Source organism: Alosa sapidissima, chromosome 8 (genome assembly GCF_018492685.1).
Source record: "Alosa sapidissima isolate fAloSap1 chromosome 8, fAloSap1.pri, whole genome shotgun sequence".
Lineage (NCBI taxonomy): Eukaryota > Metazoa > Chordata > Actinopteri > Clupeiformes > Clupeidae > Alosa > Alosa sapidissima.
Genome location: NC_055964.1, coordinates 14732676 through 14747051, shown reverse-complemented (window position 1 = coordinate 14747051; position 14376 = coordinate 14732676). Strand labels below are relative to the sequence as shown.

Genomic DNA, 14376 nt, shown 5'->3' with positions numbered 1-14376 from the left:
AAACACTAACTGGTGCCTTTTATTGTTTTATAAATGTAGATATAGATTTATGACATATTTTCAGATAAATAAAGAGATAGGGATTCATCCTTTGTTGCCAGGTTGGAGTACAAACAAAAGCTCTGACTTTTAAGGAGCTACAATGCTCATGTTAGCCAGAGTAAAGTGAAGATCATCATGTCAGAATTGAGGGAATCCATCTAAAACATACGTCTATGTGATGAAAATGCAATTAAATAATTCAATGTTTATGGTAATGACTCAAACCTTTATTCGCTATACGTGGCCTATCTTTCAGGGTGATGAGGACAATGCAAAGTATTATAGAATGAAAACAGCTCTCTTATTGTTCATCGATTTTTATTAAAAACGCCTTACAATGATGTTAATAAATAGACAACTCTCATAAATTGTGATGATTACAGTAATGCCTTTTAATTACATTGAATTACAATTATTTAATACACTATTTTTCCAACATGCTGTACATGTAATCCTCAAAAGAAAAAAACAGTCTGCATACCATAAGGCACTTTTTAAAGTATAAAAATTAATTTTGAAAAATGTGCACTACTGTAAAACAGCATATAAAGTAGCATATATGAAAAATAGTACTACCTTTTGTTATATAAATACTTCAGCTTTCATTTACCCTAGGACAAAAATAGTGTTGTAAAAGATGTTTAAAGATATACAATAATTATTTTTTAAATAATACACTATTTTGAAATAACACAAACAATCAAAGTGAGTGAAGGCAGTAGCAGGTAAACATGTTTATGTTGGGGGAACTAACAAGGACTGACCTAAGTAAAAAGAAATCCGCCAAAATACTGCCATGGTAGAAAAGTAAATATATTGGCACAGACCTATGTGCTCACACATACATACATGTAGGCAACATGACATAAAAAGTTAATCTTACAACATAATTAGCTTATCTTGTTCTTACTTTAGTGTCTGTTGCTCAGTGCTCTCTCTCTCTCTCTCTCTCTCTTTCTCTCACACACACACACACACACACACACACACACACACGCCTGTGGATCATACCATGGCTCTCTTGGCATGGAGCATTTCTACAAGCAGGTTGTTGCAGGGCACCTCCCCGCTCAGGTGTTTGAAGAGCAGGTAGTCCTCTGCCTGTGTACTCAGGGCACGTAGCTCTGGTAGGCGCAGCAGCAGCTGGCTACAGCGATCCACTGTCTGGGGGTAAGAGCAGAAGGTGTACTCCTTCAGAGCACAGTTCACTTGCTCCTGAACGCTCTCCACAAACGCCTGGTTCTCCAACAGTTTCACACCTGGAGGGAGAGCCATCTCACGTTAGTCATAACAGGTAAATAGAGACTCTAGGCATGCAATGGGTCACTGACAGGAACTTTCCAGATGCTGTGTTATAAGCCTCTCTCTCTAGAAAGTACATGCATAAGAAGGGTGGCAGAGTAATGTAACATTGTACAATTACATTTTGACTCAGTGTTTGGATAAATCAGACTAATGGTGGGCTGTGGACTGAATCATTTTCTACCTGACTGATTTTCCAGTTCATTTCCACCAGAAGTTGTGGCTTCAAGATCCAACATAAAAATGACAACTCATTCTCCACCTCATCTTGTGTGTCTGTGAGCACAAATTTCTTACTCGGATTGAAGAGGATGAGAAACTTGAAGCAGGCCATCTCTCTTCTGTCCATCTGCAGAGCCTGTAGTCTCTTTACCAACTCCTGGGCCCTCTGTGTAAGGCTGATCAGAGGTGGCCCTGCTTGGCTCAAAATGGAGGACATCTCAAGCTGTAACCAAAATGTAAAGCAAGTCTCAGCTTAACAGCAGGATAACCTAAACATACCGGACAGGAGCAATTTGATTTGCCAAAATAACAAAACGTGTGTGTGTCTACCAGTTGATCACTGCTAGCGTAGTGCATCTTTATCAAAAGCAAACCAACCTCCTCGCCAGTCACCAGTAGGAGAGTTCCCTCCTTCCCATGGTGCACCTGTCTGCAGATGTGATCCAGCAGCAGCAGCTCACTCCAGCAGTTATGGAGGAGCCTCATCTGATCGCCAACCTACAAAGAATCCAAGATGACAAATTGTGAATATTCCTGCATACACAAATCAGCATCACCATCCTCCACAACCATCCAATCATCCTTTCAATCCAAGGTGGTTTTACAACCAAAGAACTACCTCTATGATGTAGTGTACACCATTAAAACAATCCTTTAATCCAATTTCTTCTTCACTTGCTTCTAGCACCTCTCGTCTGTCCCATGAGTGAAGCCAAGCACACCAAATATACAATCACAAATCCTCCGCTTTAACCCTCTCTGATACAGTATATTCTTGGTAGATCTTAAGGCTGAGCATGTCAGTAATATTGTAGCCAGTATCACACAGTTTGTTGCCACGGCACCCCCATAGTGCTACACTGGTTTGGGAGACGACACTTATCAAGCACAAGGCTGATAGAATTACTGCCGGCTGAATTAAACGATATATATCTGTCTGGAAGGCTCTCCAATCTTCCTCCCTTGGCCATGGAAGCATGCACAAACGTTGAGTCATGGTGTGATGTGAAGGAAGTGTACTATTTGTGTGTGTGTGTCTGTAAGGGAGGTCATAAAAGGAAGTTCAATGCTCACACACGCACACACACACACACACACACACACACACACTCACACACACACACATAAACTATTAGTGTATTTTCAAAACAAAGAATCAGAATCCTCTGCTCCAAACACTGTTGCTAACAGTAGTAACAATATCTCAAAGTAGTAACAACCCAAAGGAGTGACACAAGTTAAGGGCCCAAAAACACATAGAGCATGATGTCATTTAAGCAAAAAAAAAGTCTCATTGTTTTGGTCCTTCTCTCTATTACATTCACATTACAGTGACAATAAATAAAGCAAAAAACCTCAAGTGTTACCACTAGCTCACATTCCTGAGTTATCTGCTGTTGGAAAGAATGCAATTCCAAGCGAGAGAAAACGGTTCAGAGTGGGTGAAGCCCGGTGCACTTAGCAACATTTAAGGATCTGGCATTGCCCTGCATATGGTGTTAGACTCACAACTAATGCCTGCTAATCTACTATAGAAATGTCAGGGATGATTATACTACAAACACACTGGTTTAAAAATGCAGTTGTTGTGGGAAAAAAAACCCTCTCAATAGGAAGATTGAGAGGTTTGGAATGCGAATAACATTTGGAATACATGTAAGACATGGAATAATGGAGCAAGAGCTCTGAATTGTAATGTACATCTTTGTAGCCTGTATTGCTAGTAACTCAAATTCAAATGACACTTTATAGGTGCAATCAGAGGGCAAACACTATTAAAAGCAAACACTAACATGTAACCAGAGTTAAAGGTTACGATATGTCACGTTGTTTTCTGTTGTATCTTGTCAGAGTGACAATGGTTCCATTGTCTGCATTATCAGCGTATCATTCTCTGTGCATGAAACAGAAACAAAACTATCCCCTACAAACAGTGTTTCAGTAAACATTTAGTCTAGGCATTTATGAAAAATGCCTCAACAACAGTGCCTCTGTGTCATTGTAATCATCTCTAGTTCCCAGTCATCTCACAAACTTGTGATGGCTTATTGTTTTCTTTTTTCAAAGGGATAGTTCTGTCAGATCTAAACTGAAACAAGACATTTGATAGTAGGATGCCACTTTTTGCTTCACAATAAAAGAGGGAATTTTGAGATTATGATTTGTAACAAAATTAGGCCACAATCTGTTTTCAAAATTCCCTCTTTTATTGTGAACAGAAAGGGTATAGAGTATTCACAAAACGTTATATCAGTGTGTCAGGAAGCAGCATTTGTACCTGGAGTTCCCTGAAGAAGATGCAGCTTCTGGCCCAGTCCACGATGGAGAACAGCGTCTGGTCGGCCATGACGCAGAGCAGCTTGAATGAGCTGAACTTCTCCTGCTTTGCCCGGCCGTTCTGCTCCTGGTGGAGGTACGTCACCACCTTCAGCCGCACCTGAGCTTCATCTAGCTCACAGTGCAACAGGTTCGACACCAGCTGCGGTGGCATGGTGGGGGGCAAGCTGGAGGTTTGTGGGGAGCCCGGCAGACACCCCTCAGAGTAAGTGTACCCGGGCGAGCAGGAGTCGGAAGAGTAGGTGTACTGCTCAAAGTACTCAGACTTGATAGACCTGGAGGGGAATGGGGTGGCAGGGTATTGGTACTGACCGGGAAAGGAGCCACCATGACTTTGAAGGGCAACACCTAGAGAAGGGGGGCAATATGGAGGGACACAGTCACAGTCCGGAGGGGTTAGCGGGGGTAGAAACCCTGAAAGGCCGCCCGGAAAGCTGCTCTCGGTCTGGAGGCCTGGGGCCAGGGAAGGACTTGGCTCCAGTTTGAAGTTGCTTACATGGACCAGGGCTTTCTTCTGCTGCTTCAGCGCCCTGTCACGTTTGTACATGGGGCCAAATTTATTCCTTCCCCCTCGCATCCGGTCAGCACGTACCGCTAATGAGAAAGAGAGATGAATGGATTGAAAAATGTCCACAAATTTCTTACATCAACTTGAAGAAAATACATAATGCCATATTAACTTGTTAACTAATGTTTCAGTCTTAGCCATGTATTTGCTAAATAAGGGCAAATATGTTAGATGTTTGTTATTGTAACCACAAAGTTCAGGAAAGCCCAAATTAAGAGAGAAATTTGGGCTTTGGCAAGACCCCTGGACAAAAACATGCAAAGGAGTCGTTTCCTGAACTTCAACTGAACTTTGGTACAGTAGTGTTCCTACATATGTTACAGGTCCAAATGGGGTAGCATTCTTTCACACTTGCAAGGTATTTTGAGAGGTAACACATTTTAACAACTGTTGCATTAATGACTATGGCTCCACCTTGTAGCTTTCTGTCAGATAAATGCATTCGAAACTAGAGGACCTTATCAGAAAGTAAGGAATGTGTCATTTCTTTGCGGAAACAGGTGCTTTCTGTATAACTGCCTGGGAATCACAAATAGTTTATTTCCCAGATATTGCCAACAAGGGGAATATTTATGGGTGGTGGATACATTTATAGCACCATAATTATATTGAACGGTTTAAACAATTACTTAATTTGTAATGTATAACATTGATGATACATAATATAAACTTCCTCAACTAAAACAAAACTAACTGTCAACTTGATGGGACAAAAAATGTAGCCTACCTTCTAATCTCATCCCAACGTTTAGGCACTTTTGAAAACGACAAAAGGGACATCTCTTTCGCTGAGTTTTGTCGATTCTGCAATTCTGGTTTTCAGCGCAAGTGTATCTCTTAGTATTTTGAACAGTCCTCTTGAAAAATCCCTGTAAGAAAGACATTTAATTTCAGAAAAAAAACATACCAACAAAACAACCAGTTTGCACGTAGTCCACTTACATCAATTTAATTATTCGTTTTTCATGAAAAAATACCTTGCAGCTTTCACATGTCAATAAGCCGTAATGGTACCCTGAAACTTTATCTCCACACACTGGACAGAGATCTTCGAACGCATGGCTAAACTCCATCACCTTGAAATGTTGATCTACAAGAAAAATAAATAATACCATGCTTGAAAACTTATTCTAACTAATTTTTAGGCATTCATAATTAGGCTTATTTTTGCAAAAAAGAGGCAATTCCTTTTTCTCAGTCTGATAACACAGTCAAAATATTTTCCGTTTTCCAATGAAAAATGACATTTGTAATAGAGCTAGTCATAAAGTCAATGATTTGCAAAGCATTTGATGTGCAACTAGTGAATTTCGGTCGAATAAAATACCAATAAAGACAAGTTTTAAAACCACTTCCATAGGCCTACAGCCAGACTTACAGAAAGCGTCACTTATTAATACTTCGCCTCAATAGTAGTCTAACAACAAATAACATTAAACATAACCAAGACTAATTGAATTGCATAGACGAAGAATCACAGTTGATCATCTATCTATATTATCCAACATACCTGGGAATATGCAGCTTTTTAAGTAATTATTATCCGCAGAATAGGTTCAGAAGGCTTTGAGTGAATAGGTCTACCACCACCAGAGATATGCGCACATCAGCATAACACACGGGACAGCATGACAAGTGAGATCAGTCATCTTCACATTGGCGGCTTTAATAGTGCGCGTGTCAAATGTGTCCATGCCCCTCGCGCACACCAGGTCATAGCCTAACTTCCCACGTATCTGCAGCCCGCCAATCAACTACTGGTATCTAATCTGAGGGCCCTAATGCTTTCTTCAAGAAAGAAAAAACATCAAGTTGGGTAAGTCTGTCCGAGCAAAAAGCGGAGCAAATTATTTAGCCTAGGCTACTCTTTGATAATTTGGTCTGTTTTTATCAGTCGTTAGCTAGGCCTAAAAGACTGGTTGCGCACGGACGCGAATTGGCAAAGCCATCTGAAATTCTTTGCTGTCCAATTATATACAAGTCTATCAAAACTGCCTTTTGAAAGTGGCATTTATCAGCGTACAGAGACATGACTTGTGTTTCAGTAGTCAACGAATATTCGCCTTTATTACGATAGGTAGGCCCTGCCTGTGGCGAAAGCACCATTTCAAGTCCCTTTACGAAAAATGAAGTGGTCCGTCATGGATAAAATCGCGCCTTTAATGAAAGTGTAGGTTAACTGTCCAAGTCGGTAACCACACTGAAAGCTCCACTAGATACTATAACACTATGACACTGCTCACATGACACTATAATGAACAAATTCTACACAGGTCTACATGGTATTGTTTACATTTAGGTTACATTTATGCTATTACTGCTACTACTACTTCGTATTATGCATCTAATGAAACCTAGGCTACATGGGTCATTTCGCTGTAGGAAGATGACTTTGGAGTCCCAAACCATGACAGCCACCTTTTAAGAAGGTATTTCAATTTAATGCATTAGTTTAGTTTAATAGATTAATATAGCCTATGCCTAATCTGTAGGTTAGTTATGATGCGTTTAATAGGCTACGGTGTTTTTGCTTATTTTGTAAAAATGATTCAAGACGACAAATTACGAGTTTGATATAGCAACATTCCATATCCGTTAGTGAAATAGTCAATAGGCTACCACTAGGCTACTTGATAAATAAAACAAACACCGGTGTCAATACAATCGGTCAAGACAACTGTAAACACATGTGTGCTCAGTTGTAGACCTAGCATGTGAGTCAGTTGACAGCACTTACCTTTTAAAAGTTTCAGCATGAATATTATCAGATCAAATATTGGAGACTTCGACGGTAGAATGTAGATTTAATGGACTATACAACATGTAAAACTAGGGGCGTTCCACTATAAAAAGTATTGTAAGATTATCGCCGTAACACTTTCATTTTTCGGTGTGTGGTAGTTTGAAAGTGACTGTATTGGACAAGATATTCTCATGTGATGCTGTGATGCAAACTAGGGCAGGGAAGGTTGATTAAAGTAGCATAGTTGGTTACAAATTATGGAAGTTTCTATACAACATGTAGCCTATTAAAACATTCACAACGTTATTCTATAGAATTTATAGTATAGTCATGAATATAAATTATATGACTGACATATGTTAAAAAGAGCTGCATAAACTACTCGTGCAACAATATGCTTAGCTACAGTATGTCCAGAAGCTGACTATCTATCTCTTATATATTGTTTTATATGGTAGGAAAGAATGAAAACCTCATGCCTCATGCATGCAGTAAAGTAAACACTCTAAACCATTTGAACATATAGCAGCATATCGCTTCATCACCCTAAAATATATAAATGGCATTCTGTGTCTGCTGTGTGACCTTAGTGGTCATTTGTTTTACCACCTTGCTTTGGCTACAGAGCCACAAGCTCTTTCTCTGTGGCTGCAGCGATATCACAAAGACTAAGTGATGTCATGGTTTTGTGCAAGCTCCATGTTGCTTTGTCTTCAGTTTTGCTATTTTATTTTACATTTCTGCTTGCTCTGCATTCAGCAGGGATCAACATCTAACATTCCAAACCAGCAGGGCTTTGACTTGTGACACTATGTGAATGTCTTCCTGGGCTTGAGTCATAAGCTCATATTGGTGATTAGGTGCATTGTAGCACAAAAGTTTCTTGACATTTTGTAATGTTGATAGTTTGCCATAGCTAGGCCCTGCCAGCTTGTACCTCAGCTAGTTTTTTTATTTTACTGAGTCAGGCTAATCTCAATGTTAACAAATATGCTTGTAACTTAAAAGGCTGCTTATTAACACTTACGAGCTGCATGTTAACAGTTAGTTCATATTATTAAAGGATAATAACAGCTAGCTAACTGTTAGTAATGAATTGTTAACTGTTCGGTTCAGCTAGTGAAGTGAGACTAGGCATCCCTGTGATAATGAAAAAATCACATTAGAATGCAGGCTGACATTGTAACTTTTGTGGGTCCTTTGTTGGATGCAGGTGTTCATTTTAGTCCACTTAACTGTAAATTCAGTAGAATGCCCGTTAATGTTGTGGTATATGGCATTAAAATAGTTATGCAAGTGATCTATTGCTTTTTCCCTCATTTTCATTGCTTATTTTATTAGGCTATTTGTTTGAATTGACATTGTTGTTTATTATTGCTGTAACACTTTAGAATAACATGTGCTTATTAGGTATTAACAGTGCATTATAAGCAGTTAACAATTCATTACTAACAGTTAGCTAGCTGTTATTATCCTTTAATAATATGAACTAACTGTTAACATGCAGCTCGTAAGTGTTAATAAGCAGCCTTTTAAGTTACTTACAAGCATATTTGTTAACAGTTGTAAGTGTTAACAAGCAGCTTGTTAATGCTTGTTAATGGTGTACGGTGGATAACTAATACGCTTATAAGACCTTTCTTACCTATTTGTAGTAAATTTTGGAGCGCCCAATCTAAAGCGAGGACCATGTAGCCTATAGCTCCACAAGCCCTTTTTCATGGGTTTTACGGGGTTTTACAGGTTATAGTAATGTTGTCAAATAAGCCATTACTTCAATTCATCGTGTTTCCTTACTCTCTGACAACATATGGTGATCATTTTTGGAATGGTTACAGTTTATTTTCCATTATTTCCTACATACTGGACTTTTAACCAACCATTTTGACGCATATATTACAACAGTGGGGTGTGGAACAGTATGGTATGCAATGGGACAGAATGTGCAGCAGCTTTGTCATGCCCTTGAAGGATACGGGAAGCTGGTGTTGTTGCCATTATTTTTTTTATTTATTATATTTGGTAAACTATATTTGAAGACAGTCAACAGTATTGCAAGTCTGACACATTTGAGACCTTGCATAGTTACACATGTGCTGTATGGCACAATTATTTTCCAATTACAAAGAAGTCATGAGAAACTAATGAAAGCATTATGTTTTAATAGAAATGTAAGGTTAAATTGATTTAATTTTATTTTGTATGAGAAATTATAACCATAAATGAAATTGTATAAATCTATCTATGGCTATTCATTCCAGAAACTATGTCTATGGGTGTGAATTTGACAGCGAATTTTGCTGACAGTGCCTGCACACTGTGGCCACAGCCAAGTCAGTAAGTGGGTTGAGTCAGGCTTAAGTTAATTACTAAAAAATAGATAGATAGATCAGAATTTAACACTGGTTACATGTGATTGGTTTATTCAATTTCACTTCACCGGAGAGGTCTTGCCCATTTCAGAGTCCCTTCCTTGACGTAGCTTCCCTATATCTCTGTCTGTCTAAATATCTCTCGAACCGTTTGCCTGACCAACTTCACACTTGGCATGTGCCTTGCTAAGGGCACACACAGTGACTGGCCGACTGGATTTTGGGCACATGTCAGAAGGGCTGCGCATCAAATGGGCTACTCAGAATGCTGGTGAACGTAGCATTTTATCGGCCTTATATCAGCATGGTGCAGGATCATATAACATCCAGTTGTAGGCAGGCCCTCGTCTACTTACTCATTTCCCTAAGTTATCCATCAGGATTTTTAAATGGATTTGGTAGCCCAATATAACTATAACTTGAATACTATTGCTACTGGACAGCTGACTGCTACTTATTCATGGGCTTCATCAGGTCCCTTACCACAGGTGTATTAATCAAGCACCATACACCGTACATTACATTACATTACATTACATTTGGCTGACGCATTTTTAACCAAAGCGACTTACAACATGGTAAACAAGTTTAAAGTTATTTAAAAACAATTCTCCCAACAATTCTAGAACTATTTCCCAACAATTCAAAAGGTAGAGTAGGCCTACAATAAGAGCAAGTTAGTGCATCAGTGAGTGCTGTTTTTTTAGTCAGGTGTCAGTTCTAGTCAGGTGATAAGTGCTAGAATTAGCAGGCTAGTTGTAAGTAGTGCTACAAGAGGACAAGGGCCAGGGACCTGATGAAGCATTATTTGACATGGAACTATACTCTCATTCCAGCATAATAATCAAGGAACACCATGGGCACAGCAGCACAATGATATCATGCAGCACCTGAAAATAGTCCCTGTAGGCTAACTTCCAGCAACAAGGTTGAGCTGCAGCAGACAAATTGGTTAGTTACTGGATTATTACGCCTGAATGAGAGTATAGTTCCATGTCAAATCAGCCTAGAAAATCGCTATGTTTCATTTTCTGTTGTTCTTATTACACTTTATAACTTGAGAGGAGTTTTAAATTGGAAAATTACCGGAAATCTTAGTCACTTTTAAATGTGATGCTAGCAGGCGAGAAGCTAATGGTCTAATCAGATTCAATGATCTATGCGCTAGGCTGGAGCTAAAACCGGTATCGCCAGACTCAGAGAACGGCTGGATGAACTGGAGAAAGGTAAAAATCAATTGTTTAACTGAAGGGGAGGTGGCAAATGAGTGTAATTCTCCAAATGGTGGAATATCCCTTTAATTTAATTGGCATGTGTAAGTCACTTTGGATATAAATAAATGCAAATGTAACCTTTAGCCTACAACTAATTTGTAAATGCGTTGCAAGGCATAAAAAGTCCTTACTTTAGATGAGCTCAAAATATCATTAACCAACCACTTGCAACCATGCTTGGAATCTCATAATTTTAGGGGCATGGCCACTTGGCCTCAGTTGGGCATATTTTGGGGCCACAAAGGCCATACGTCAGGACACCAAGGCCAAAGTTAACAATACAGTAGGCTACATAAAAATGATCAAAGTTGTATTTAGCCTATTCACAGCAGTAGACCTGCATCACTTTATGAAACATGACAAAAACATGAAACATGACATATTACATCAGTGTTTCCCATACATTGACTTATTTGTGGTGGCCCTGCCACCACACAATGATTTTCTATGTTGTACTACTTAAACTGGATGAAATCCTTTCATTGTAGAGCTATGTGCACCTTTGCAAAGCCTCTCCTTGTGTCTCTGTCCCTCAACAAACCTGCATGCACATTTAAAGAAAACGTTAAAAATCCGGCAAGGATTGTTGTTGGCAGAGAAGACGACTGGCTAAATCTGTTAGCAATCATAACCATGTTGCGCAAAATTTGTTCAAAACTGAACACCCCCATCACCAGAATTTTCAATTCTGTGGGAAACACTGTACATAGAACTGTAAATCGTCTGATTTTAATATTAACAGATATCTAGGCTATATTTAACATTTATTTTCTATTTGGCCTGTTATGAAATCATGTATTGAACAATTTAAACACACCGGATTACTCTGGAATGGCTAACTGTACAGGGGAATGCTTTACACCCTTGTGTTTCAGTAAGGTTATTCTGATATGGTTTGTCATGTGTTGAGGGAAGAGTTTGTGAAGTATTTCACCGAGATGAATGGGTTGGGAGATGGTCGCAGAATAATATGATTAAATTAAAGTTACTTTTGTCAAACCGTTTACCACAGCAACTAGCAGCTAACGACGTTTAAAAGCTGAGAAAAAGCTCTTTCATGTGATGTGATACATGTAATGTCTGTGTGATGAGTAAGCTACTTCGCGAGTAGTTCAATAGAGGAGAATGGGTGAATTTGGACGCACTTTCTTTCTTGCGCTGTCACTTTCTCCACTATGTAAAATACTAAATTAATTTGCGCTGTGAATGCTAAGATTATTTTGACAGGCCATAGGGTAGATAAAAATTAACGCTATTAGTGGGATACAAAGCAGAATATAGAAAGAAGAGGGCACCAAGGCCACAGTGGCCTATGAACCTCCGATTTTCAAAGGGGCATCACGGCCAACACAAGGGGCCATTCCAACCCTACTTGCAACTCCTGAGTTAATCATGAATTATAGTATTAGGAAGTGGTTTATAAAACATTTATGATATCAACACCCTTACTAATGCCTACATGTAAGTGTAAATAGTTTCCATATACAATTCCTTAGCAACTGTTAAATAATTAAAATATTCCTTCATTAACAAATTATTATTGCATAATTTATTAAGTATTAAAATCAATGTATAAACATATTTTAGATATATGCTTATTGACTATGAACAAACCATTTATAACTGTGTGTACAAATGCTTTACTGATGAGAAATAATGTATGAGCAAAACTTTACAAATGATGAACAAACCATTTACTAATAGTTTACAAATGCTTAATAAATAATGAATTTAGTGTAGTTATTATAAAGTGTTACCGAATGCATGTAAGAAGAAAGTGTAATGAGTACTTTTGTCATTCAACAGGAAGAACATGCTGTGCCTAGCCATTTATATGAAATAAAAAAGGTATATATGACAATATTTTTGAAGAAGCAGATGCTTAGGGTCACTACTATAAACCAGGCAATCAATGCGCATAAGTCTTGACATTTTTGTTGGTATACTTGAATTCAATTCAATTGAATGAAAACTATCTCCAGCACACACAAACAAGTAATTTACATAATTTTCACATCAAAAATGTGATGCATGTTGATTAAATTAAATTATGATTTTCTGCTGCAACATTTTCCTAGGTGCTAGTCAGCTGACTGTTGACAAATTGAGCAGCCTTGATGTGGACAGGCCTATCACTGTCCACTCAGCCCTTATCAGCATCAGGCGCGTGTGTGTGTCCTCTCTGACACACTCCTGGAGTGTGCCGGCTTCAGGTGTGGTCTGACCTCTCCAACTGCTACTCTCTCTGATCTCACTACCCTTGACCCAGACAAAAAAAAAACAGGATTCTTGATGATAGCCAGTAACACCACTTTCAAAATGTTCCATCCTGAGATTCTCAAACACCTATGTCACTCATACACACGCACACACACAGACGCTTGCAGGCACGCACACATGCGCTTGCACGCGCGCGCACACACACACACACACACACACACACACACACACACACACACAAAGACACACACGAAGACACACACACACTTGAACTTGAGAAGCAAATGCTGTATTGACTTAAGACAACAGAAAGTAGTAACGTTGTAAGACAGATTAGATATGCGGGTAGTGGAGATAAAATATCATAATGTTGCCTGATAGGTCTGGATGTGACACTGACAGAGACAACTTGAAAAATAATGTTTATAATGTTAACCAGAAAAAAATAGAAACAATCCTGTACATGTGTCAGTTTTACCGCTACATACGTCTATAGACCTAAGACGATAGATTTGTTTTTACAACAAATTTGGTTTTGGAATTTATATCAAAGTAGAAAAATACCTCAAGCCCTCAGATCTTGAGCACTGGCTTGTATATGCATTTTTTCTTCTAGGAATAGGATACTATGCTTTAAACATGATAACAGAAGCTCAAAGTGCAGTAGCCTTTGAGAATTTTCAAATAACCTGGAGTGGACCTCACATCATGCATGTCTATCCACTTCCCCCCCAAAAAACTTTACCTCCTCTTTTCTCTTTGGCAGTCACACACAAAACATCACACACACACACACACACACACACACACACACACACACACACAAGCATAGCTTTCTGCTCTGTATATTCTGGGATGATGGACTTTAAACCCATTGAAATAGAACACATCCTCAGCCTTGAGGAGTGGTGACGGTGGGAGGTACTTGAATTGAAGGTCAGATGTGAGAGTGGGGGAAGGGCATCGGAACAGATTGTTGAATAAAGGGGAAAGAGGGGGGTGAGAGGGGTCATCGCCTGCATGTACTGTTGGAAATATCTTGGCAACCTTGGACTGATAAATGATGTACCCAGGCCCACCCCTTAGGCACGCAATGAATTCTGATGTAAAAGGACCTCTTTGCTGACATCCATGAACAAAAACTGCTCAATAATATAAACCAAACACCACAGCTCCTACAAGGGTCAAATTGGGGTATCGTCAAATCAGCGGGCGTGTTTGATCGAACCTGCTTTGCGCAGATCTGGCTAAACGTAAGGAATATTTGTATTGAAAGATTCAGCAAGATCTGCGCAG

General features: G+C 39.0%; 1 protein-coding gene across 1 annotated transcript; it reads right to left on the bottom strand.

The window, feature by feature from the left end:
- Window positions 1–465: 465 nt before the first annotated feature.
- On the bottom strand, window positions 466–6001 carry nr5a1a (nuclear receptor subfamily 5, group A, member 1a). Its single transcript, XM_042101547.1, has 7 exons — window positions 5982–6001; window positions 5449–5561; window positions 5199–5340; window positions 3845–4497; window positions 1945–2064; window positions 1642–1789; window positions 466–1301 (listed from the first exon to the last, which is right to left on the bottom strand). The coding sequence occupies exons 2-7, from the start codon at window positions 5542–5544 to the stop codon at window positions 1048–1050; spliced, it is 1413 nt and encodes a 470-aa protein (XP_041957481.1). The 5' UTR covers window positions 5545–5561; window positions 5982–6001; the 3' UTR covers window positions 466–1047.
- Between the last annotated feature and the right edge of the window lie 8375 nt (window positions 6002–14376).